We start from the raw sequence: 25330 nt of genomic DNA on the forward strand, positions 1-25330 counted from the left end.
ATATAAATGAAATCACATAATGTGTGCTCTTTTTCGTCTGACTCTTTCACTCAGTATCACTCTTTTAAGATTCATCTATATTGTTGCATGCATCAATGGTTTGTTCTTTAAATGGTTAAGTAGTATCCTATTGTATGGATATACCACAGTTTATCCATTCAACTGCTGGTGGACATTGGGTTGTTTCTAGTTTCTGGCTACTACAAATAAAACTACTATGAACATTCATGTACAAGAGCCTGAATGGACATATGCTTTCATTTCTTCCGGGAAAATCCTAGGAGTGAAATGGCTGAACGTATAATAGGTACATGCTTAATGCTTTATGAAACTGACAAGCTGCTTTGCACATAGCTGTGCCATTCTACGTTCCCATCAGCAGCATCTGAGAGGTCCAGGTGCTCCACATTCTCTATAAAGTGTGGTCAGTCCCTTTAGACATTCTAGTGGGTGCATAATGATATCTCATTGTGATTTTAATTTACATTTCCCTAATGACTAACGATGATGAATATCTTTTCATGTGTTTATTTGATATTTGCATATCTTCTTTAGTAAAGTGTCTGTTCAAATCTTTTACCCATTTTTTTAAATTGAATTATCTTTTTACTATTAAGTTGTAAGAGGTCTTTATATACTCTAGGTAGTCTTTTGACAGATATATGTTTTGCCAATATTTTCTCTCAGTCTGTGGTTTGCCTTTTTATTTTTGTCAGTGTGTTTTAAAAAGCAAATGTTTTTAATTTAGAAAAAGTACAATTTATTGATTTCTTTCCTTTATAGTTTATGCCTTTTGTGTCCCATTTTAAAAACTCTTTGCCAAAACACAGGTCACTAAGATGGTCTCCTGTGCTTTCTTTTAGAAGTTTTACAGTTTTAACTCTTACAGTTCGACCTACGATCCACTGAGAGTAAATCTTTGAACCTGTGTGAGGCAGCGGCAGAGGTTCATTTTTGTGTATATGGGTATTCAATTGCTCCAGCATCATTTGTTGAAAAGATTCTTCTTCTCCTACTGAACTACCCTGGAATCTTTGTCAAAAGTCAATTTACCATATATGTATGTGTCTATATCTCAACTCTTCATTCTGTTCTATTTGGTCTATTATGTTTAGCTTTATACCAATACAACACTCTACTGATTACTGTAGCTTTATAATAAATCTTGAAATCAGGTAGTCTAAGTCCCTCAACTTTGTTTTTCTTTTCAAGGTTGTTTTAGTTATTCTAGGTCCTTTGCATTTCCACATAAATTTTAGACACAATTAGTCAATTCTACAATAAAGGCTTCTGAGATTTTCAATGGGATGGCCTTGAATCTATAGACCAATTAACGCAAAACTGACACCTTCACACTGCGGTGGTTATGGTTACAATGTAAATATACGTAATGCCACTTAAAGTGTACAATTAAAAATGGTTAAAATGGTAAATTTTATGTTATGTATATTTTATCACAGTTCTTAAAAAGTTTTAATTAAACAAAAGTGCCTACTTTAAAATTTTCAGACTCCTGGGCCCCAGCCCAGACCTACTGAAGCAGAACCACTGTTTACCATTTGCAAACACTGTCCCAATTAGGTGAGGTCTAAATGAAGACCTGAATGACCAGTGCTTGGAAGCAGCAGTACTAAGAAAAGGAAACACAGAGAGGGAGGATGCTGGAAATGAACCTATGAGTCAGCCTTGTCAAAGCTGGCTCACCACAGTGCTCAGGCAGCTAACAGGTAGAATTTATCATTCTGGATTGTAAGCTGGCCAGTCAATTCCACCAGTCCAGTCTGGTGCAGTCAACTCCTCCTCAGCCCTCCCCCCCTTATACCTGTCACTGTTGGCACACTGCAGCTGAGGTGACAGAGTCAACAGCACTGTTTTTTTCTCTTTCCTCTGTCTTCATCTTTTTTTTAAAAATAAGATTTATTGAGCTATAATTTATATATTATAACATGCAGCCACTTTAGTGGAAAGTTCCACTTTAATTTTTATTTTATTTTTTTGGTGAGGAAGATTAGCCCTGAGCTAACATCCACCGTCAATCCTCCTCTTTTTGCTAAGGAAGATTGCCCCTGAGGTAACATCTGTGCCCATCTTCCTCTATTTTATATGTGGGACACTTGCCACAGCATGGCTTGATAAGCGGTGTAGGTCCATGCCCAGGATCCAAACCAGTGAACCCTGGGCCGCTGAAGCGGAGTGCACGAACTTAACCAGTACACCACCGGGCCAGCCCCAATAGAAAGCTTGACTTTTGATAAATGCATATACCCACGTATCTACCACCACAATCAAGATATAACACTTCCATCACCCCAAAAAGTTCCCTCATGTTCCTTTGAAGTTAATCTCTCCCTAGACCCTCGGGCAACCACTGATCTACTTTCTGTCACTATAGGTCCACTGTTGTTTTCTCTATAATTTTACATAAACAGAAATAGTTTGTACTGTTTTGTGTTGGGCTTCTTTCATCCAGCATAAACGTTTTTGAGATCCATCGAAGCCACATGTATCAGTAGCCTGTTTTTATTGCTAATTAGTATTCTATTGTATGGACATGCTACAACTTGTTTCTCTCTTTGCCTGTTGAAGAGCATTTGCTTGTTTCTACTACAAATATAACTGCTTTAAACATTTGCATATAAGTCTGTATAGACAGAAGTTTTCATTTACCTTGGATAAATATCTAAGAGTGGGATGGTCACATGGTAAGTGTATGTGTAGTTTTATTAAAAGAAACCAGAGTTCATTTCATAGTCAAACTCATATCCAGTTGGCTAGTCATGGCTTTGGGCCTATGCAAAATCCAGTCCAGGAGACAGACAGTGACACTGGGGCTTGGGTAACTCAGTTCTAGCTGAGGCTCTGGCCTGGGCTTGCTGGGTGACAATGCCTGTCACAGCCTCAGGTAACAGGTATACCACAGACCAAAAGGTGGGCAGGACTTGCTGCTCCAGCCATCAAACTAAACAGTCAAAGACTTTTAATAAAAATTTAAAATACTATGAAATAGCTTTTATAGCAAAATAAAACACAAAAGAGGATACACCAACTTCTAGATTTCAGCTAAAATTCAAAAAGTAACAGCTAGCAAGTAATTTCTTACCTCTGTGCATAATCTTGTGCTTCTCCCTCAGATACGTCAGGCCTTTTATTACCTAGAGGAAAGGGAATGCAAAAAGACGAGCAACTGAAATTGTTGTGTTTAGAAAATACTCAATCTCTCTATCTTAAAATGATCTAGAAAATATTTCATCTAACATAAATTTGCCTTCTTCTCTTACTTTTTATTCATTCTTTTGTTTGATTTTTTAAACCCGCCTTATCAAGAAACCATTTTACATGTTATTAAGTAAAATTGATTATTGCAAATTTAAAACTTTGCTTGAATTCATTTTTTTCTAAATCTGCAATCTAAAAAGAGGCTTTCTGATGCCCAAATGGGAATTCTTTTGGATACTTTGTCCTATTTTCCAAGATACAGATTTTAATATAAAGTCACTTTTCTAGTTCTGAGAGAAAATATTGTATCTAGATCAGAAAAATTCTAGTGAGAAAAACCCACTTTTCTTACAAACTTACCCTTCCTTGACTTGCTACCTTCCTCCTTTGTCTATTTCCTACCAACTCATTAACTTACTAATGAGGAAACTTGGGAGAAAAATTTCACAATATACTCACAGCAATGCTAACTTTTCCTAAAATTTGCTCAGGAATTCTTCCAGCTTTCTTTAGGACTTGATCCAAGGAACCCCCATCCTAAGAAGAAGAATACCAGGCCTTTTAGTGACGGTGCTTCTAACTATTCTTCCAAGTGTGAAACTTCAGTAGGAAAGTGAATCCCACACAAGGCAAGTCCTCCTGGAGGTACCCTTTGATTTGTTCCAGACATCAAATAAGATATGAATGCAAAACATTATGGGAGGGATCTAATAACTAGTAACTCAAATGCTATGAACGATCATTAAACAAATTACTAATTCAGTGGTCAAAAAAGGGGCTTGATTTGCACTGAACTGACCTGGTGGTTAGGAATACAGGCTCTAGATTATTATAAGGCTATTATAATAATCATACAGCTATTGTAAGTATTAAGCTAACACATATAAAGCATTTAGAACAATGCACAGCCCACAGTAAGTGCTCAATAAATGTTAGCCATTTTATCACGATAATACATCACAACTTGCATTTGGTATTATCCTAACAAATCATATTTAATAAAACCCAAAGAAAAATGTCATAAGAAGCAATAACTCATTCCACAAATCCTACAAAGCGCTGTGGACTGTATTAGGTTCTATGGGGGAAGAGATATGAAAAAGACCTAGCTTCTGCACTCAATAAATTTACAGACTAGTAGGGAAATACACAACTCTTAATCAAACAAAACAGAATAAATGTATAAGACAAGTACTGTAGACACGCCGGGAGAAGAAATTCTGATTTCACTGAGAAGATGGCATTTGAGCTGAAATCTTACTCAGAGGATGAGTACAATTTCTGTACCTGGACAGGGAGAGGAGCAGGGGAGAAAAGAACAGGGTATCTCAATAAGATCAAAAGCAGAGAACCGTTAAACTGCTTAGTACTCCTGGGATGACAGGTGGTTCATTTCACTGTGGCTGCATGAAGAAGTGCCGTGGCAGATCAAGCTGGAAATGGCCAGCTCTGGGGAGATCGCGGCACCTCACCAAGAAAACAAGACTTGACTTTACGGGGGGGCAGAAGGAAAGGAAACCGACCTGAGTGTTTTAAGATGAAAACCATAGCAGAGAAAGAGGCAGAGGGATCAGCGAGGAGCTAAGCAGTGGGAGATGACATGAGGGACCCCAGGCAGAGATGGTGGAGGGTGCAAGAGAGGATACAAGTGGGGTATGAAGCAGCCCCTGTAGGACTCACACACCAGGGCCTTTCCATTTACAGATTCTATATTTTAAGCTGAAATCTTGAAGAAATGTTTCATCCAGGGAACCCAGATGCATCGAGGCAGAAAGAGGTTCCCGCCACCATGGCTTTAAGTGTAGCTAATTATCAGCCACAAATTAAAACTACCTTCAGAAGCAGAGACAATTCCTGCAAACTCAGACTCATTGTCTAAAGTATCTTACCTACACTGAGCAGTTACTGTCATCATCTATCATTTATTAACCACCACTGTGTAAGGCACAGGGATAGGAAAGGAACTGGGATGGAAACAACTATAAATACAGGAAAAAACACAGCCTGCTTGGGGAGACAGAACTTATTCATAAAGAGGCCAAAGCATCTTAAATCTTCCTCTGAAACAAAGCAGGGAACAAACAGTTGAATGAAGAGAACAGATACTGCTACAGGTGCTCTGAGGAGGAAGTGATTCCTGGACAAACTGGCTAAGGGAAGAGTTCGCAACAGGAATGACACAAAAACTCAGCCTTGGAGGTAGGTAAGACCTGGGTAAGCAGAAAGACTTCCCACAGACATCCTGCTCCAATATCACCCAGACTCTAGGATGCAACCACAGAATGTGAGGTCACAGAACACTGCATAACGTGATAAACAAAAGAAGGACAGAATATAATCCCACTTTTATAAAAGTAAAAAATTGTGTGGGGGCCAGCCCCATGGCCAAGTGGTTAAGTTTGTGCACTCTGCTTCGGCGGCGCAGGGTTTCACGAGTTCGAATCCTGGGCGTGGACATGGCACCGCTCATCAAGCCATGCTGAGGCGGCGTCCCACATGCCACAACTAGAAGGACCCACAACTACAAAAAAATACCCAACTATGTACCGGGGGATTTGGGGAGAAAAAGGAAAAAAAAAAGTGTGTGTATACTCAAACAAATTAGAACTCAAAAATGTTATCAATGATTAATTCTAGTCTAGGTAGTAAGTTTATCAGGGATTTTTGTTGCATGATAGTTTTTTCTTTGTGCTTTTTATTGTTTATAAATTTTCTACAATGAATAAGTCTTTCACCTTTTTAAATTACTGAACTCATTTATGAAAGTGGAGAACTAAATCCATAAATCAATTAACAGATACTTACTGAGCATGTATTTTGTGCAAAGGCACTGTTAGGTAAATACAATACTGCTTTCCTTCTAAAGGGAGAAAATAAGTAAGACATTTAGAGACACAGACCTCTCAGGAAATGTTACCTAAAATATGCTAAAGAATAGATTATCAATTTAAATATTCTACGATTATAAAAAGGATAGTTTGGACCAATCACTTTCTATCACAGTCAACTCTGGATCACAGATGCTGATGGAAAAAGAAAGTAGTATAGGTGTGGATTCTCAAAGGCACACTAACACCTCTGAAGGTGTTTGACTTCTAATCATAACTCCCTAGCCCAACTGTCTACTGGTGGGTCACTCAATGAAGGAGCACAGTGCAGGATTCTGAAACTCAACCTATAATTTCACATCTCCACTCAGATAGGAGACTGGAATGACGAATCCAGAACCAAACAGATCTCCCCTGTAAACACACTTATTTTCCAAGAGCCCTACCCAAGCTGGGACCCAGGCTGAGGTCTGAGTCATCCTATGAGCCTGGCTGCCTTCACAATGCCACAGCTCCCTGGTGGCCAAATCAGGACAGCACCACAGCCCAGGTAACCACACCTAAGTCAGCAGGCTCGCAGAAACGTCATAGCATCTCTCAATTTCCCTTATCAATGAGAAGAGGGACTCCAGCGCAGAAAGTTTCTGAGCCACGTCTATTTTGCTTCCAGTTGAATGTGGTTTCAAGCTCCTTTGTTTGAAAGGCTTTGCCTAATTCTCAGGGAGGACTATGCACTTGAAAGAAGGTAACAAAGCAGCTCTATCAAAATCTGCCTCAAATGAGGTAGAAAAGCTAGCCCTGTGGTTCTCAGGTTCCACAGCCTAGGACAGAAGGCAGCCCAGCTAACTGTCTTGGTTTACACTTTCCCTGGAGGTTGCGGTAAATATTTCTATTAGAAAGGAAGAAAACTTGCCTCTCTTCCTTTTAACCTCCTTCTGAGCTATAAGCAGAGCGAGAATGTGAACAATGGAATTAGCAAGATTTAAGAAGCATGAACCACAGCCAGGATTACCCAGAGTTGCCTGCAACTCACCTTACAACTTTTTAATTCTACCTCACTGTTACCAAGGACTTGCCTTCACTGACTAAAGCTGCTAAAATTGTACTTATTTTTAGAAACCAATTATTAACTAAGTCAATGGTGCTTCTGTGAATGTTTTCTATGAAAGAGACAAATGCTTTATGGAAAAAAAGAAAAAAGAGCTCAAAAGCTTTCACTCCTGCATGAGAACCATCAACCCTGAGTCCCCAGTTCTCTGGTTGCTCAGCTACCATCTGAACAGTCACCCACTTCCCCAAAGATGGCAGCGTTCCTTTTCTGATCAGGGAGCACTCATCTGGGTCTCAAAATTCAGGCTGGCGGTGCAAACACAGCTTCTTTCTAGGAAAGGTGAGGCCTTGGCTGAGTGCTTTAAAGAGTGGGGTTCGATGAATGCTGATGACACATTTACTTTAAAATGCATCCAAAAAATGATTAGTGCAATGGATAGATGGACAATATGTGGTAAAGCAAATATGGCAAAACAGTAATCGTACATTCTAGTTGGTGGGTTTAGACTGTGCGTTATATAATTCCTTCACCTTTCTATATGTTTGACAATTTTAATAAAGTGTTGGGGAAAAATGTTAATAACAAATAACATCATGTGAAGACAAAGACACAGAGAGGAACCAAAGAACCTCAACAGTTGGGACGTGGCTAATGGCCAGACCTCTACGTGACAATGCCTTTGAAATATGAAATGTGAGGCAAAGTAGAAATCCCAAAGGAGAAGTAGCAGCCAGCAGTAACAGAGTTTTCTCATCCGGGGCAGGTGGTGCAGGAGCTCTCTTGCAGGAGGGGCTGCTCAGGGACCAAGGAAAGAGTGACAGTGTCCAGAGCTAAAGCTGAAAGCTACTCTGGCATTCACGGCTGCTTGGCCTTCTGGCCACACCTGCCTCCCTCCAGGATCCCAACTCTGGCAGCTCTGAGCCTCTCCACTAGTATTAACAGACTATTCCAGCTGCCCTCTGAGCCTATCTATAGCCAGGAACAGAAGGCCCTACTGCAGACTCCAAGGCCTGACTCTCTCCCACTGAGCCCCAAGCCTGACCTCCCTCATTCAGTCATTCAACATATATCACCTAATAGGTGTGACACTGTGCTTGCCCCTCAAAAGGTTTTGACCCCCAACCCCCACAGCCTCTGACAGCCAGTTTTCCAGGCTTAGGCTCCCCAGGGTAATTCCAGACATGGCTTCTGCTTCAGGGACTTGTGTGGAAGTACTCCACTATTCCCACAGAGCCAAATAAATCCATGGGGGAAAAAACTGACCTACAGATACCAGAAATGGGCGAAGAGAATAGGAAACCAACCCGTCATGTTCTGTGTCATCTTCTCCTCCTGGAAGGGAATGCTGGTGGGGAGGGGAGGAACAGGGCAAGGAGCACAAAAGTTGTGATCAATATCTATGAGTCCAGAGTGAATAAGGGATTCCAGAATAACGAAGCCCCAAAACAGGTTAATTTAAGACAAATAAAAAGACTGTCTTCCACATGACAAGAGGATACATAAGGCTAATAAAAGACAATCCAGCAAGGTCTGAATAAATAAATAGGCCACTGTCTATCAATGTTTGGGGCCTAATTACAACCTCTGAAGCAAGCACCCTGGAGTTCAACATGCTCACCCTACAAACAGCCTCCTGGTTCCCCTATTGAAGGGAGAATTCTGGGTGGCACAGAACTTGGAGGTAACTCAGGGAAGAATTTCTAATGGTTCAGAAGACAGCAGGCATGAGATGACACATACTGGTGCTCAGAAGCCCTTATGTCCACACTGACACTCCTCACTTGAGACCGCCCTAGAACACAGCCATCCAGCCTGTGAACAGCTTTAGGGGGCAGAGATGCTATTCTCAATGTCTCCATGCCTCAGTAGCTCATGTGGTGCCCTGCACATAATAGGCACTAAAAATAAGTGTTTATGAGGCTGAACCCATGTTGATTAACTAATGTAAACCCTGATGGCCTACAAGGGCCAAAAACCACAGAAATACAGGATGTTGGCATGGGGAGGAGTCCCTAGAGAGGATCTGGTCCAAACATTTCTCTGCAGACATGAGAAAATCATGAGCGAGTATATGGCTTGCATAGGCTAATGGAGAGAGTATGAAATCTAACGCAAGCAGATCTGGTTAGAGTTCAGCTCTGACTCTTATTGGTTATGTGACTAAGACTAATTACTAAATCTCCCAAGGCCTTCCTCTCTCCATCTAGCAGCTGGGGAGGTCAACAATCCGTCTGACATGACAGGGCTGATGTGATTAATAACTTAAGTAATATGAAAAGGACTTGGCAAGTTGTGGCAGATGCAAAAGCTAGTTACTATATGTCTATGTCTAGTCATGTCACCACCCACCTTTCACTAATTTGGCAATACCTCAGAGGAAAGAAGGCTATTCTGGCCTTTCCTGTCACTGGTTTATCACCATCACCTCCACTCTCTTCCCCTTCTAGTTTTCCAGGACCTCCATTGCCACTGACACATCGTCATACAGAACTCTTGGGCTAGAGCTAGAAAACCGACCACCATCAGCAAAAGGAGCACAAGAAACCCAAAGGATAAGGAACAGCTCCTTCTCTCCTGCTGTCTCCGCCCCCAAGGGGGGGTACCAAAAGATGTGAAAAATAATCAGCACCTAGGCCTGGGTTAGGACCAAGCCAGAAATGTTCACACGCTTCCCACAGAGACTGCTTGGCTCTCACTGAAGTAAGAGGGAAGGAGAGCTTTCTCAGTAACCTTTAGACATGCAGAAGATGTTTTCAGGATCTACATTCCATAGGCACCCACAAGAGTTGGCAGATGCCTGCAACAGTATGACACTTTCTGATCATTAAAATGAAGAGACATTCAAAATAATGGGGGTACCAGCAAGGGACAAACCTCCCAGGGAGGGTTCTCCTGGAGTTCATTAAGACGAAGCACTGGGGCTCTCATTCCAGAAGTCAGGGCAGCTCTAGAGAGCCAGGAAAAATGTGGAAAAGTTGCTGAGGGACGCTGTGCTGCACTGAAAGCACAGCAGCCACGAATTACGCAGGCTCAATCACGTCAGCCCCGGTGAGAATAAGGCAAAAGACAATGTTTACAGAAGACATGCCGAGTCAGACAGTGTGCTGGAAGACTCATGTCTGTTATTTTAATTGATCCCCACCACAGGAAGACAGGTATAATAATAGCCATTCTACAGATGAGGGAACTGAGAATCAGAAAGATAAAGAAACTTGCCAAAGGTCAATGATGAGAAGATGACAATCAGTAAACAAACAATTATTGAGCACCTGCTGTGTGCCAGGATTAGGGGCTTTAGAGACAGTGGCAAACAAGACAGAGTGCCTCCTTGGATTTCTGAGGAGAAGGGAGACATGAATAAACATTCAGATCCCCAAGTCCCCGGTGCCACACCTCCTAATGGGGAGAGAAAAAAACAGCAACCATGAAGCCAGTCTCCCTCTTTGAAGTTCTAGGCATCGAGGATGGAAACAGGATCCCAGTCACTACTAGTGGATTCAATGAAGTACAAGCAGTGGGGTCAGACTGCCTGCGTTTAATTCTACCAGTACCACTTACTAGCTGCATGACCTCCTTGGGTAAGATATTCCATTTCTCTGAGCCTCAGTTTCCTCATGTGTAAAATAGGGATAATGTACCCACTCAATAAGATTGTTGTGAAAAGGCAATAAAATCTTAATTTTCTTAGGATAGTGCTTGATATAAAATACACCCAATAAATATTAGTTTATCTTATAAGTATTGCTAACATTATTATTGTTACTGTTATTGTAATTACTGTTCATCACTGGGAAGAGAAAGAAGGGACTCCAGGTAGCTAATGGTAAAAAGACTGGCCATTCACATACACAGAATGCCCTCTCTAATGTGCGTTAGGTGGGACTGCTTCTCTGCACGCCTAAAGAACCCTGCGGGTTGCCCTTAAAGCAGATCATAAACTCTCTGAGGGACTGTCTCACTCATCTTCATAACTCCACAACTGTGTAGCTAGCACACAGCACTGCATATAATAAATGGATTTAAACTATGTTAACCAGACTTTACCCACGTCAAAATCTTGGGGTCAAGAAAACTAGCAGATGTGCTCTAGGCACACTCACCAGGGACACCCGGTTGCTGCCACCTGCCTTTGAAGAGAGGCAGGGACCTAGGAAGGAGGCCTGTCATCCTCTGGCTATTCCAGGTCCTACAGCCGGGCTTCCCAGATGCCCAAGACAGTGATGTGGAACAGGGAGGCAGCTGGTCACCTCCTAGACCAAAGATTAGACGAGAGCCGCCCAACTCCAGAGGCCAACAGGTCGCCACATACCATGTGCTCCATGCAGATGCTGATCTCACCATCGCTGTAGAATGCGCCATAGAAGCCCACAATATATGGGGAGTTGCACTCATGTAGAACCTGCAGCTCCCTTATGATCTGGTTCCGGATTGCAGGCTTGATCTCCAGGTGAATTAGCTGGGAAAAGAAAGGTGGGAGGAGCAGAAGGTTTAAAACTACATGGATGGGGGCCAGCCCCAGTAGCCTAGTGGTTAAGTTCAGTGTGTTCTGCTTCAGTGGCCTGGGGTTTGGTTCCTGGGCACGGACCTATACCACTCTGTTAGTAGCCATGCCGTGCTGGTGGCCCACATATGAAAAAATAGAGGAAGACTGGCACTGATGTTAGCTCAGGGTAAATCTTCGTCAGCAAAAAAAACGAAACAAAACAAAACAAAAAACCATGCATGGAAGCTTTCTTAAATGCTTAAGCTCTTAAAGGTAAGAAGAGAGGAAATAACCAAGTTTTCTCATTTTTTTTGTGTGTGTGTGAGCATGACTGGCCCTAAGCTAACATCTGTTGCCAGTCTTTCTCTATTCTTATGTGGGATGCTGCCACAGCATGACTTGACAAGTGGTGCTAGATCAGTGCCTGGGATCCAAACCTGTGAACCCCAGGCCACCAAAGCAGAGCACACCAACTTAACCACTTACATGACCAGGCCAGCCCAACAAGCAAGTTTTAACAGATAAGTTTTGCCCAACCAAATCCCTGAGTCCCAACGTACCACAGCAGGTGCTGACACTGGAGGAGCTGTAACCAGGGGAGGGCCAGCTCTGACTCTGCTCCTGAGAGCCAAGACTGAGAAAGAGAGAACTCACTCCTCGCAAGAATAGAACTGAATGGAGAGTTTCCTCAAAAAGGACCCATGAAGCTGAGAGATGAGGGAAAAGTGGGCTTGAGGACTTGGTTGATACTTAAGGGCTGTGGGAGGAGAAGGGTAGAAGGACCTGGGTATGCTAACCTAAGCTGCCCAAGAGATTTCTCTTTGACCTCAGGAACCCAATGTGGTTGAGATGTAACCAAGGTCTCTGGTGCCTCCTTGTGTCCCCCTAATGTTGTCCCCTGTTTCAGCTGGAGAGACAGGTGACAGGCACATGAAATGGTTACTGAGTAAGGCTGAGCTTCTAAAAAGCACCATAGACAATGAGTCAGAGGACATGGAAGCAGTGGTTACCAGTGTGGGCTAGAGCAGCCACTGAAAGCTAGATAAGAGATGGGTCTTGAAGATGGGCACTGTTTGCAAAGATGGAAGGAACAGTACGAGCAAAAAATATGTGGACAAAAATGAATATGGTGTGGGGAAAAGCACAGAGGAGTCCAACTTCACTGGAGCCGGGGAGCTGTGTTCAGAAAGAGGAGGACCAAGGCTATATGGGAAGGGAATTCCAGCTCAAAGACTACAGGCCATGGTGGGAAGCTGAGATGTTACACTGCAGGGAGATGAAGGGGAGCCACTGGCAGGTCTGGAGCATGGGGAAACCACTTGAAATGCGGGTTCTGTGCACCCCTGGGACTGGGTAAATGAAAGCAGCTTCTCCTGTACTGGATAAATGATGAACAGGCACCCTAGCATTCTTTCCAGAGCACACAGAAAGCTAGAGAAGGGTCACCTGAAGTTATTTTCCAGTCTGGGGATGGGATAAATGGACTAACACATCATTAATGTGTTTATCTATAATCTGACAACAAGTTCGAAGTTCAAACAGCACAAAAAGGTACTAAATGAAAAGTCAGTCTTCCTTTCACCTTTGTCTGTAGGCCCCCAGGTCTTCCAAGAGATAACCCAGTTACCTGCCTCCAAACCAACTTGAGTCAGCCTTTTTTTTTTAAGTGACCTCACCTTTCTGGCCATGACCAAACCAGACGGTTTGTGGGCAACCTTGAATACCACACCACCATTGCCAGCACCCAGCTCACTGATCTTCTCAAAGTCATCATCCTTCAGTTCCCCAACCTTCTGCTTCTGAGTAAGAAAGGCCTCAAGGCGCTTTCGCTGCTGTTCATCGAGCTCCAGCTCCTCCAGCTTCTTCTGCAAGGCCTCCAGGTTGGTCCTGTCCCAAAGTGGGGAGCACACGTCAATATCATCACTAGAGAAGTTCACCCAGAGGAGGAGGCTGGGGGGAGGGTGCCATCTGCTGTGGCTCTGCCCCTCCCCTTCGGCAGCCCCACACACTTCACCAATGACACACTTCTCCCCTCAAGGTCTTGGTTTCCTCATTTGTAAAATGAGGGAATTAGATCTCTCTCAGTATGCTGCGAGTCTATAAGAGGAACCAAAGAATCTACTAAAATCCAAAATAAGCCACCTTAATTTGATTTAAAACCCCAGTTTCAAAAGCCCACCTAGAGTTGGTTTTATTAAGTTAACATCACATACCAAACAAAATTTATTTCCTAAAACCACTTAACTGAAACCAAACCAAATCGTCAAAACAGGCTCTAAAGCAAAATACAACAGTAGAAACCCTCCTGTCCAACGTAATCAGGTCAGGAACCAAGTTAATAAAAATAAAGCAAGGAATCATAAAAAGATCCATGTAAAATTTTTATTTTTGCATAATACATACAAATGTGCATTCATTTACCCATCTTCTCACACAGGGCAAGGCCCTCTTTCTGAGTCAGGCGTCCACTGGGAAGAGCCCCACATCATCTTTCTTACACGAACCAGAATACAAGACACTGTCTATCATTTCTAATTCCTGATTCTGTAAAGTGGAATAAGAATAAAGACACTTACAGAGTAACGCCAGAATAAAATTCTAAGAGTTTTATGATTTCCCCCAATCTTAATGCTCATCTAATTTGACAGTAATGTTTTTAGTGACTTGGACATTATTTAGTCTTTCCACGGCTTTTAACTGGTGTTCATAGGTGGAAAAAAAGGAAAGAAAATGACTTCATTGCAGTCATATTTCTTGAGTTTATCTGATATTTAAATATATTACTTAATTAGAATACGAGCTACAACTGCACACACAGCTTTGGGAACAAACTGGCTCTTGGTAAGCACATAATTCAACCAGTGGGTGCCGAAGAGAGCAGGACAGGCCGAGAGCAGCCTGCTAGTCATGAGTTCAGCATACTGTGGGCATTACTAAGCGTTTTACAGAGAGAACTGAAAAGTGCTCATTACTCCCGGGAGTTAGTTACAAGGAGGATGGTAAAGAGCTTCCAGTGTGTTTCATTTGATTTCAGTCCCTAGTCTAAACAAACAACACAGGTGACAAGACAGGCCATCATTACACATCAGAATGCTGGTGGCCCCCACAAACACACACCATTTCTGAGCTCGAAGGTTAGGAGCAAGCATACTCTCCCACTCTTCATTCGCACTTTACTCAAAACCTCAAGAAGGCAGGGAGATGGTGACCTAATGCCTGCCCAGTGCATGGGAAGATCCAACACTGCCTGACAAATAACACGGTACATGGGGCCAAAGTGGACACAAGGCTGATTTTACCCATCTCCTCACTGGGTAACTTGGGGAGGAAAGCTGGTGCTATGAACCGAATGTGCCCCCTTCCCCAAGTTCATATGTAGAAGCCCGAACCCCCGGTGTAACTATGCTTAGAGATAGGACTTTTAGGAGGTAATTAAGGTTAAATAAGGTCATATGGGTGGAGTCCTAGTCGACAGGATCGGTGGCCTTATAAGAAGAGAGGTGGCCTCCCCCAAAACCCCCCGCACACACTGACACTCTCACCTCGGACTTCAAGCCTCCAGAACTGTGAGAAAATAAGCGTCTGCTGTTTAAGCCGCCCAGGCTACGGTATTTTATCACGCAGCCCAAGCACACTAAGTCAGCTGGCCCATATTCTCATCCTGCTGAAAGGCTCAACTAGGTCTCACAGCTGCCCCTGTCCCTCAGGCGTGGGGACCCAGACACGTGTGGCTGGAGCTCATGATGCGGACCCTCTGGCTCCTCTCCCTCAGGTCTCTCTACAAAGGAGCCCATGGATGATAACATTTAGAAACACATGTCAAATGCAGACAGACCCACAGCTAAAACTTGGATGAGGTTACAGTTGCCTGGAGGGCTCAGCAGTCCAGCTGCAAATGAGGACTCCAAAAGCTACTGTCAAAATACACACACACACTGAGTGGGTAAGAGGGAGAGAGGGAAGGAGGGCTGGATGGAAGGAAAATCACTCTCCTCACAACACTGTATATTCTTCTAAATGTTTTATACTTATTAACGCATTTAATCCACAACAATCCTACATTTACAACAGATAGCAAACTCAAGCAGAGACAGGTGAATTAACTTGTCCAAAGCCACACAGCTAGCAAGCAGCAGAGCCAGGATTCAAACCTGGGCAGAGAGAATTTCTAACCTTAACCACGAGGCTGTATTTTCTCTTCAGAAAGTTCAATACTTTCAAGGGAGGCAACTTGTAAACATGGGTAAGATCCTAGTGAGGGGCATTTAACATGCCAGGGCTCAATCAGACAGGAAGATGGTGTACCCGCACGAAGAGCCCTTTGCCCCAGATGCAATCCTGGCTCCCTGCACGTCAACCTGAACATGGCCTTGCCGGTAACACTGATATAAGAAACTCCACCCATTCAGCAAAAAAAGGGAATGTCAACTATGCTCGTTTTCCTGTCTCTCTGTAGAAATAAGTAATTCTCCCAAGTTCAGGAAGAAAAACTAAATCTGGGCTTTGTGCCACCTGCCTCCCTCCTCTAGCTCCTAAGCTCTGCTGGCTAACCACCTATCCCACCAGCTAAGGAACCGGCTTCTGATCTGTGCTTTCAGAAGGTGCAGCCAGGGAGACATGGCCAAGACTGTAAGCTGTGGTGGCAAGACTTTTGCTGCCAAATTAACAAGTCATTACTAATCAGAAATCCTGGATTCATAGAATATCTCGAATTTGTCACGGACTAGCTGTGTGACCATGGACAAGTCATTTAACCCTGACTCATCTCAGTTTCCTTTTCTGTAAAACGGAGCGACAACTCCATGCTCACTTCACCAGGGGAGGATAGAAATAGAAAAATAATGGAAGAAACACTAGAATTCTGACACATTTTCACGCTAACGCTACTGCAGGTGGGGCTAGGTTGGAGGATGAGGAGGAGCCAACGGAGCAACTGCAGGATCCAGAAATTACTGCCTTTCCTTTAATTTAATAATTCTTAAGACCTTCTAAAAGTTTTTTAAAAGCTGTTTCAGAGAATGAAAGACAAAAGATTTTATCAGAAGGTCAAAGGAAAATCCTGGCATCAAAATGCCTTTCAGTACTCATTAAAAAGAAATCAATCAATAATGTAACAGGATTGCTTCCTCTTGCACAGGGAGTGGATGATGTTCAACAAGGCTCATTTCTGCTTCCCAGGGTGAAATGCCTCAAGCAAAGGAAACAGGAAGAAGGGCCCTCACCCCTCAACCACACCACAAGTCTCCAAAATTCAGAGGACAGGAACCTGCCTCCTTTACAATCTTCGGTTTTAACTGAAATCAGCAAAATCAGGACTAGAAATTAAGAAACTGGAGCCCAGCACAATAAATCTCTGACACACACACAGCCCTCTCCTGGGACCAGCTGTGATGAGCTCTGACCCCTATCACGTTCACCACAGCAGAGAGCAAGTCACACATTGTAACGTGAGTTCTGCACCATGGCTGTCTTAAAGTAAATGCAAATTCATCAATACAAGAAGATTACATGTTTGAAATGGGAAAAAACAGAAAAAAACAAGGAACGCAGAAAGAAAACAAGCGTTGTCATTTGTGTTCTGAAAACACCAGGGAGGCACAATGAAGTGGGTGGGGAAAGGATGATCCTATGGGCAAGAACATCTCCTTCCCTCTCATCTCACCCATCTGCTAAGCCTAATTGCACTACCACAACCAGAATCTTTCATTTGTGGCTCAGTAGTTTAAATCAAGAAGCAGTATAAAATGCAGCACAGGGAGGGACCTTAAAGACCACCTGATCCAACCCACTTTACAGGTGAGAAAACTGAGGTCCAGAGAGGACAAGGTCACAGTTTATTGGTGGCAGGTCTCCCAACTCCTAAAAGAGAGCTCCTTTCAAGGCCCCACGCTGCCACCTCCAACCCTGATGGTCACTGAAATGGGAAGCTGACCTAAAAGGATGACTGAAGGGAGAGGCAGGTGATGTCCAGACAAAGGAACGGAGTCTTCAAACTGCTGCACACCAAACATAAATGGGCCACAACTGAATGTCAAACCCCAGCCAGCCGTCTGTCACCAACCTGAGCCTTGCTCTACCATGGCAGAGCAAGGCTGCTCTAGGTGGCCGACTCTGCCTCTGACAGGAGGGAGTACACAGGGAAGAGCAGAGGATGACAACCAATCACTGCGTGGGAAGGAGAGAAAGGGTCCCAGTGCAGGTGGGTGTCCTCACCAGAGAGCCCAGGGAGCTGTGAAGTTCTCTCTCCCCTGTGGCATTTGGCAAGTAGGGAATACTACTGGGCAGGGAAAGCAAGGCAGAAAGACCCAAGCTAAGAGGGAAGAGAACTCAGAGACTAAGGCTGAAACCCCTGGATCCACACCCTATACCACTCCCATCTGTGAGATCCTGGGCAAGGTACCTTTCTTTCTGGTCCTCAGTTTCCATACTCATGAAAAAAATACATGGGGAGGAAAGAGGGAAGAGCCATCTAGATATCTCTGAGGTCCAAGCCTGTCAATGTGACAGTCAGCTAAGGAGGTACAAAGAAGACTGAGGTGTGCTCAGGTTGAGGGGCTGAGGAGCCTCACCGGCGGGGGTGGGGGGAAATGTGAGGAGAAAAGAGAAGAACTGGCTTCATGAAGGGCTGGCTGCAGAGTCAAACCACAAACAGAGGGGATGCAGGGGTTACAAAGAGTAGTCAGGAGGAAAGGAGAATGGGCCTCAAGGAGGAAGCCAGAGGGAGCCAAAGGTGCAGTTTATCAAATTCCAGACTCCACCCCAGGCTAGACCATCTAGCCTGTGTGTTAGTGCAGACATGCCAACCAGGGCCAGCCCCAGACAAAGTGCTGGAGAAGGGGCTCTATACCCTCCCACACTCAATCCTGCAGGTCACTGGAGAGAACTGCTCAACTAACTAAGCAACAAAATTCTAGGATTATGTATAGAGGCTCTGTGAAAGAAGCCAGATGCAAAAGAATACATACTATGTCATTCTACATATATAAAATTCAAAAAAAAGGCTAAATTAATCTATGCAATTATAAAGCAGGAAAGTGATCACCCTTTGAGCAGGGAGGGTAGTAATTAGCAGGGAGCATGTGATGGTTAATTGTATGTGTCAACTTGAATGGGCCATGGTGCAGAGATATCTGGCCAAACATTATTCTAGATGTTTCTATGAAAGTATTTTGGGTGGTTGGGGGTGAGATTAACATTTAAGTTGATAGACTTTGAGTAAAGCAGCAGATTACCCTCCATAATGTGAGTGGGCCTCATCCAATCAGTTGTAGGCCTTAAGAGAACAAAGATTCACCTCCCCAAAGAAGGAATTCTGCCAGCAGAATGCCTTTGGACTCAAACAGCAACTCTCTCATGGGTCTCCAGCCTGCCCAGCCTACCCTGGAGATTTTGGACATACCAGGCTTCCACAATCGCATAAACCAATTTCTTAAAAAGTCCCAGTCAGTATCTGTCTCCTGTCTCTCTCAATCTCAATCTCTCTTGATAGACAGACAGGCAGATAGATGACTGAGAGACTGATAGATCTTGGATGTAGGGTTCTGATTTCTTTTTACTGTTTTTTCCTCTTTGTATTTCAGTTTGGATAATTTCTATGGACCTATCTTCAGGGTCACTGATTCTTTCCTCAGTTCTGTCTAGTCTGCTGATGAGCCTGTTGACCTTTGATGTCATATTTTCAAAAATTTCTAGCATTTCCACTTGAATCTATTTTCAGTTTCCACCTCTTCTGAAATTCCTCATTTGTTCATGCATATTATCTACCTTTAACATATCAATTATGGTTATTTTAAAAGCCCTGCCTGATAATTCGAACATCCAGGTCACCTCTGAGTGTGGTTCTGTTGATTGCCTTATCTCTTGATAACAGATTGGGTTTTTTTCTCTTTTGATTTTTGTGCCTTATAATTTCTGACTGAATGCTGGACATTATGACAGAAGAACAGAGATCATGATAAATTGTCTTTATGCTTGGTAATGGGCAGCTCTTCTGTCATGCTGTTAGTCAAGAGTTGAGCTGGGTTGGGTTTTCTTGTTAATGTCGTTACCACCACAGTCTGCAAATTTCTCCAGCAATGTGTTTTATCTGGTGCTTAGAGTGGAACCCGAGCTGCAGTCTTCCTGTTCCCCTCTCAGTTTTGAACTATCCCTTAATGCCTGGCCACAGAGAGAGGTCTTTCTCCATGCTCTTGCCCCTCCTCCAGGGGTAGACAGCAATTACTCTTATTTGGTGGTAGGCCTGTGGCAGAGACAGGGAGGCTCTCTCTTGTCCTGATCCAGCCTGTCTTAAGCAGGCCCTAGGAGCATGGATTTCCCCTCCTCTCCATGGCAGCCAAACTCTACTCTGTATTTGTGGCAGTTCTTGGGCAGGAGAAAGGTTCCTATACCACCTCCAGCAAGAGCAGACCTTGGTAGACTTCTATTTCTTGGTGTTGAGCCCAAGTCTGGGCTTAGATTCTTAAGCAGCTATGAGAAGCCATGCTTCAGTGCAGCCATTCTCCTGCATGGTTCACAGTGTGCTTCACTGGGGTTATCAGAGGTACTTTTTTTCCTTTTCCTTGATGCTGGCTGCTCACACCTTTGCCGCCTACTCTTCTCTGCTTGCTGACAAATGTGTAGGTGAGAAAAGTATCACAGTCATTGTTCTTGAAAGCAGCCCAAAGACCCACTTCCAGGGCCAGAAACATATACAGGAAATCAGCTGCTTCTGGGTCAGCATAGAGCTGGTCTTTCACAATGGCACATGAAACTACTAGAAAGAAGAAAACCACACACATGGCTGCCAGATACTCTGTGCTTAGGAAACAGGTATGCAGGCTTGGGAAGTCAGAAAACCTGGGTTAAACTCTGGCAGTCACATGGTCTGTGAACTTGTGTAAGTCACATCTCAATTTTTCTCACAGGTGAAAAAGGAGAGTTTTAGAAACTAAGTGGTCTTTAAAGTCCTTTTCAGTGCTAAAATTCTCTAATCCTAATATCAGACTATTTCCATAGTATTCCAAGGACAGAACTCTGCAGCTAAGTACCACGGCCATATATCCCTGCAAGCACAGTAGTTGGCTTCCCATGTTGTATGGTTTGAGGCCCTGGTCATTACTTCTTGGCCACATATAAACCTCCCTGACAGTTATCCCAGCCTCACTGCTTTTTCCTTTGAGACTAAATCGATTGTTTCATCTTCCCAGGTGTTCTCTGAGAGTGCATGATTTCAACACTAGAAGGCCCTTAGTGAAATGAAATAGCAAAGGAATAAAGAGAGCTAAGGGCAGTTTAAGACAACAATGTGATGATAAATAAAAGGTTGTTGTAGAGATTAAATGAGACTGTAATGTAAAAAAAGTTGGAATCATCTAAAGGGATAAACAAATATTTAATACTGTTTTGCTATTGTCACCTAATTATTGGTTAATAAGAATATTTGATTTGATAGTATCTACTATTGATTTATTGCATACGTACTGTGTGTGAGGTACTCTGCTAACTGTGGATGAGCTCCTTTAATGTCCTAACACCACCATGATGTGACTACCACTGATGAAATTTCACTGACGAAAGTCCTGCACTTGCATGTTGTCATGCAACAAATAAGTAATCTGGAAAAAATGCAAGATGTAGTTAAATACTTCCTTTATCGCCTTTAAGTGGTTTTGCCATCACCCCCAAAAAGGACTTTGAAGCAAAGAATATCCCACAGTTCCCTTAATTCTCACAAGTGGCTGGGGATACAGATGCCTCTAGAGTTCAAGATATGCTGGAGTAATGAGAATAAGTTTTGTAGGGATTTGAGACCTGAATTGGTCTAGAATGATACATAAAATTTAGATAGCAAAAAAGGAGAAAGGGCCTTTTGGTAGGGTCCACTCTGTAGACAATAGTATAGAACTGAGATTAAGAATATTATAAACAAAGGTAAGTGCTGGGGGAATAAAATTTAAAACTAAAAAAATAAGAAAGTGAAAGGACAGTTGTTTACCTTTAATTTCACTTTAAATTAAGTAGCTTCCAAGCCAGTAAACAAATATTTTTAAAAGTCAAGAAAACAAGTTTAATTAAAAAGAGAGAAATAATGGGCCAGCACTGTGGCCCAGTGGTTAAGTTTGTGCACTCTGCTTCGGCAGCCCAAGGTTTCACCAGTTTGGATCCTGGGTGTGGACATGGCACCAGTCGTCAAGCCATGCTGAGGCGGCGTCCTATGTGCCACAACTAGAAGGACCCACAACTAAAAATACACAACTATGTACAGGGGGGCTTTGAGGAGAAAAAGGAAAATAAAATCTTAAAAAGAAAGAAAGAGAGAAATAAGAATCATGTATTCCTAGCCTTTAAAAAAAACAAAAACACCAACTTACTCCTTGGAATCAAACAGGCTTCTGAAATCATATAAATTACCTTCCGACGGCATGTTTCTGCAGACAGATACGCTGAAAAACACACACATATACATACATACGTACACACACACACACACACACATACAGAGGAACCACTGGAGTGACAGGACCACCCACTCATATAGACTCTTCTTAAATATTGAACAACATTCTGAATCAGAGGGGGGGGTGTCAAATTATTGCTTGCAAGAACTGACAGCCTATATGGTTCCTTCTGCCTCACTGGACAAAATCTGTTTCATATTGGCCACATGAATTAATCCCTGAAGGATCAGTCTTCCATAGAACTACAAAAAGGAAAAGTGATAGGGTTTGGAGGGAGAGGAAAAAAAATCAGAAGACAGAGGACAAAAAGGAATATCACCTTCACTGGATAGAGAGAAAAGAGACATAAGTCTGATAAAGAATGAAATTTAGATGCAGTTAAGAGATCAGCTTCCAGGGGCTGGCCCCGTGGCCGAGTGGTTAAGTTCGCGCGCTCCGCTGCAGGCGGCCCAGTGTTTCGTTAGTTCGAATCCTGGGCGCGGACATGGCACTGCTCATCAGACCACGATGAGGCAGCGTCCCACATGCCACAACTAGAAGAACCCACAACGAAGAATACACAACTATGTACCGGGGGGCTTTCGGGAGAAAAAGGAAAAAATAAAATCTTTAAAAAAAAAAAAAAAAAAAAGAGATCAGCTTCCAAAATGCTGGCCATCGTACACCCATTAACTCATTTAATCCTCATAACAACACTAAAAAATAGGTATGTTGTTCCCATTTTATACATACAGAATGGAGGCCAGGAGAAGTTAAATAACCTACCCAAGGCTAGAACTGAAACTCCAAAGCTTATCTTTTCCCCATACCATGATGAAGAGCTCATGTCCTTCAAACAAATCCCCCACCAGCTCATCCCTAACACCAGGTATCTACCCAGTAGTGACTTATTCCTTGGAGGTAAAGAATTGCATTCTGCTAAATGGCAGAAGTTCCTCGAAAGACAACAAATTAAATCTACCCAAAGAAGAACTCCTTCCAGAGGAGCATCCAAGGCTGATACATTTTGACTGGGGTGGGAAGGGAAGAGATAGGACACTACCCAGGTAAAGCACACTGGAGAAAAGCAGTAAAAATTCTGGTGGCCACAAGAGAGCCAGGGCACTACTGAGGGAGGGAAGGGTGGAGAGGAGGGGGCAGGGACTGTTGAAAGGAAGAAGCACCAAGGACAACCCAGGTGGAAAATCCAATACATGTGTGGTCACCATCAGAAAAACAAAGGTAGCCCTGGGGTGGGTAGTGGCCACAGAATGGGTGTGGGTGGCTGTTCCTGGAAAGATAAGCTGGTTGACTGTGTTCTTAGAAGGATGATGTATTTGACCCCACCCATTCCCTGTTCTTGAGAACCTGACATAGAGAAAGACCTTTCAGAAACTCCCTGTGTAGTAATGGCCCATGTTGCCCCAGGAATCAGAAATGCAGGTTGCTCAATGAGAGAGGACGTACAGAACCAATGTGACCATAATCTTAGACCTCATAACCCAGAACCATGAGGACAGTTGAGTCCCCAAGGCAAAAAGATCAACAGCCAGTGTCCAGAAGCACTGCTGAGGGGAGGAAGATATAGTCAGAAGAAACACAGCACTCAAAACGTGTCTCCAATTCTAGTCCGTGTTGAGAAATCTTCATTTCTTCAGACCTGTCTCCTCCCTTAAATATACGAACACGTTTTTTACAGCTGGCCCCTTCTCCTTGCCCAAAATACACGGAAGAGGAGTCAGCAAACCTCACCTCTGAGCACACACCACCTCTGGGAAAAATCCCACTCCCCAAATCACCCTTTAGCAACGCTCAGGGAATCCTGATTTGGGGGTCATGGCTAGAAGTCCATACAAGTGCTCACCTAGGTGCTCAACTTTTTAAACTAGGGCACGGAAAACTACTAGTCAGGCCCTCAAATTAATAGCAGTTGGCCTTGTAGGGTCAAAACCTACCTCGTAGAAGTAACATTATGGACTAGAGAGACCGAAATTTAACTAAAACAAAAACTGATAGTGTTTGCTTCTGTCTTCTGAAAGAAGGTGAAGGGTGGGGAAATAAGTGTTTGTAATAACAAACCTCCTCATAGCAGAGGCTACCAGAGGACCAGAAGGCTTGCCCACAGTTTAGGAGGGCCTGCTCCTGAGCCCTGGCACAGGCAGAAGCAGGCATGAAGAGCACATAGGGTTGGAGCTGGAGAGCTGAAATATGTTTCAGAATACAATGGCAGAAGCTTGTTTTGGGAGTAGTTGTGAAGTACTAAGAGAAGAAGGAAAGGCTATGCCATGGCAGAGTGGCAAAGTCATTTAAGACCAAAGATACCTAATACCGCTAGATTTTAAGTTGTCTTTATGGCTGTAATACATCCTCCCCACCCCAGACCTTCAGGCCAATCTGCCATGCACACAAACAGCTTTGTGTATATTCTGTTCTTATTATCGTTTGGTAGAAACTAGAGAAAGGGGGCCAAATTCTAAGCTGGCTCAACACAGAGCAAAAAGAAGAGAAAAACCACAGAAAGGGAAATGTGAGTCCCACAGAAGCAGAAATGACCATGGGAATGTAAACTTTCAGGACCGCTCCAATCTAGAAGAGCAGGGGATAGGGAACTTGAGTAGACAGCCAGCTTGCACCCATTTACGCCGACAGCTGTGAAGATGCAGTGCAGATTTATTATGGTGCACCCACTGTGTGACAGGCACTATCTGTGCTAGAGGTTAGGAAGGTGCAGATGAAGAAGACAAGGTCCCTGCCCTCATTGGGCAATCTCAGTGTGTGTGTGTGTGTGTATGTAAGAGACAGGGAGACAGATACAGAGATGAGAGAGAGAGAGATATCACAGTGCAAGCTAAACACAAGGAAGGATACTAACAAGTACAGCAACAACTAACAGTAAGGTAGATCATAATGCTGCAAGTGAGGTGGGCACAGGGGCCTATGGGAACAGAAAAAAAGACCCCCAATTCCACCTAAGATGAGGAAGGGAAAGTGAAGGTCAGAAAATGTAATGCCCAAGTTCAGCCCTGAAGGGTATCAGTTTCTACAGCAGAGATAAAAGCACTCCAGGCTTGGGCATCAGCATGAACGGGAAGGCACTGAAAGTGACAAGCTGTTCTAAGTGGTCAGAGAGCAGATGCATCCAGGAGAGAGTCCAGATGAGGCTGGAGGGTAAGCTGGGGCTAGAGCACGAAGGGCACAGTACACCATGATACGGAATTAGATTTGGGGAGGAGGAGAGGGAATTGGGGAGATGTTGGTCAAAGGGCACAAACTTGCTGTTAGAAGATGAATAGGTTCTGGAGGCCTAACGCACAGCACGGTGATTATAGCCAATGAT

The 25330-nt window shown here is 43.4% G+C and overlaps 1 protein-coding gene across 2 annotated transcripts in view; it reads right to left on the minus strand.

Annotated features, from left to right (window-relative positions):
• Positions 1-25330, minus strand: part of MAP2K1 (mitogen-activated protein kinase kinase 1) — a 75400-nt gene that overhangs the window by 28805 nt on the left and 21265 nt on the right. For both annotated transcript variants that reach the window (XM_014856205.3, XM_014856206.3), the window contains exons 2-5: positions 13255-13465; positions 11405-11551; positions 3676-3753; positions 3101-3152 (exon numbers count right to left, since the gene is read on the minus strand). In XM_014856205.3, coding sequence (XP_014711691.1) covers positions 3101-3152; positions 3676-3753; positions 11405-11551; positions 13255-13465 — 488 coding nt within the window. The remainder of the gene's footprint in view (positions 1-3100; positions 3153-3675; positions 3754-11404; positions 11552-13254; positions 13466-25330) is intronic.

Source organism: Equus asinus, chromosome 2 (assembly GCF_041296235.1).
Source record: "Equus asinus isolate D_3611 breed Donkey chromosome 2, EquAss-T2T_v2, whole genome shotgun sequence".
Taxonomy (NCBI): Eukaryota; Metazoa; Chordata; class Mammalia; order Perissodactyla; family Equidae; genus Equus; species Equus asinus.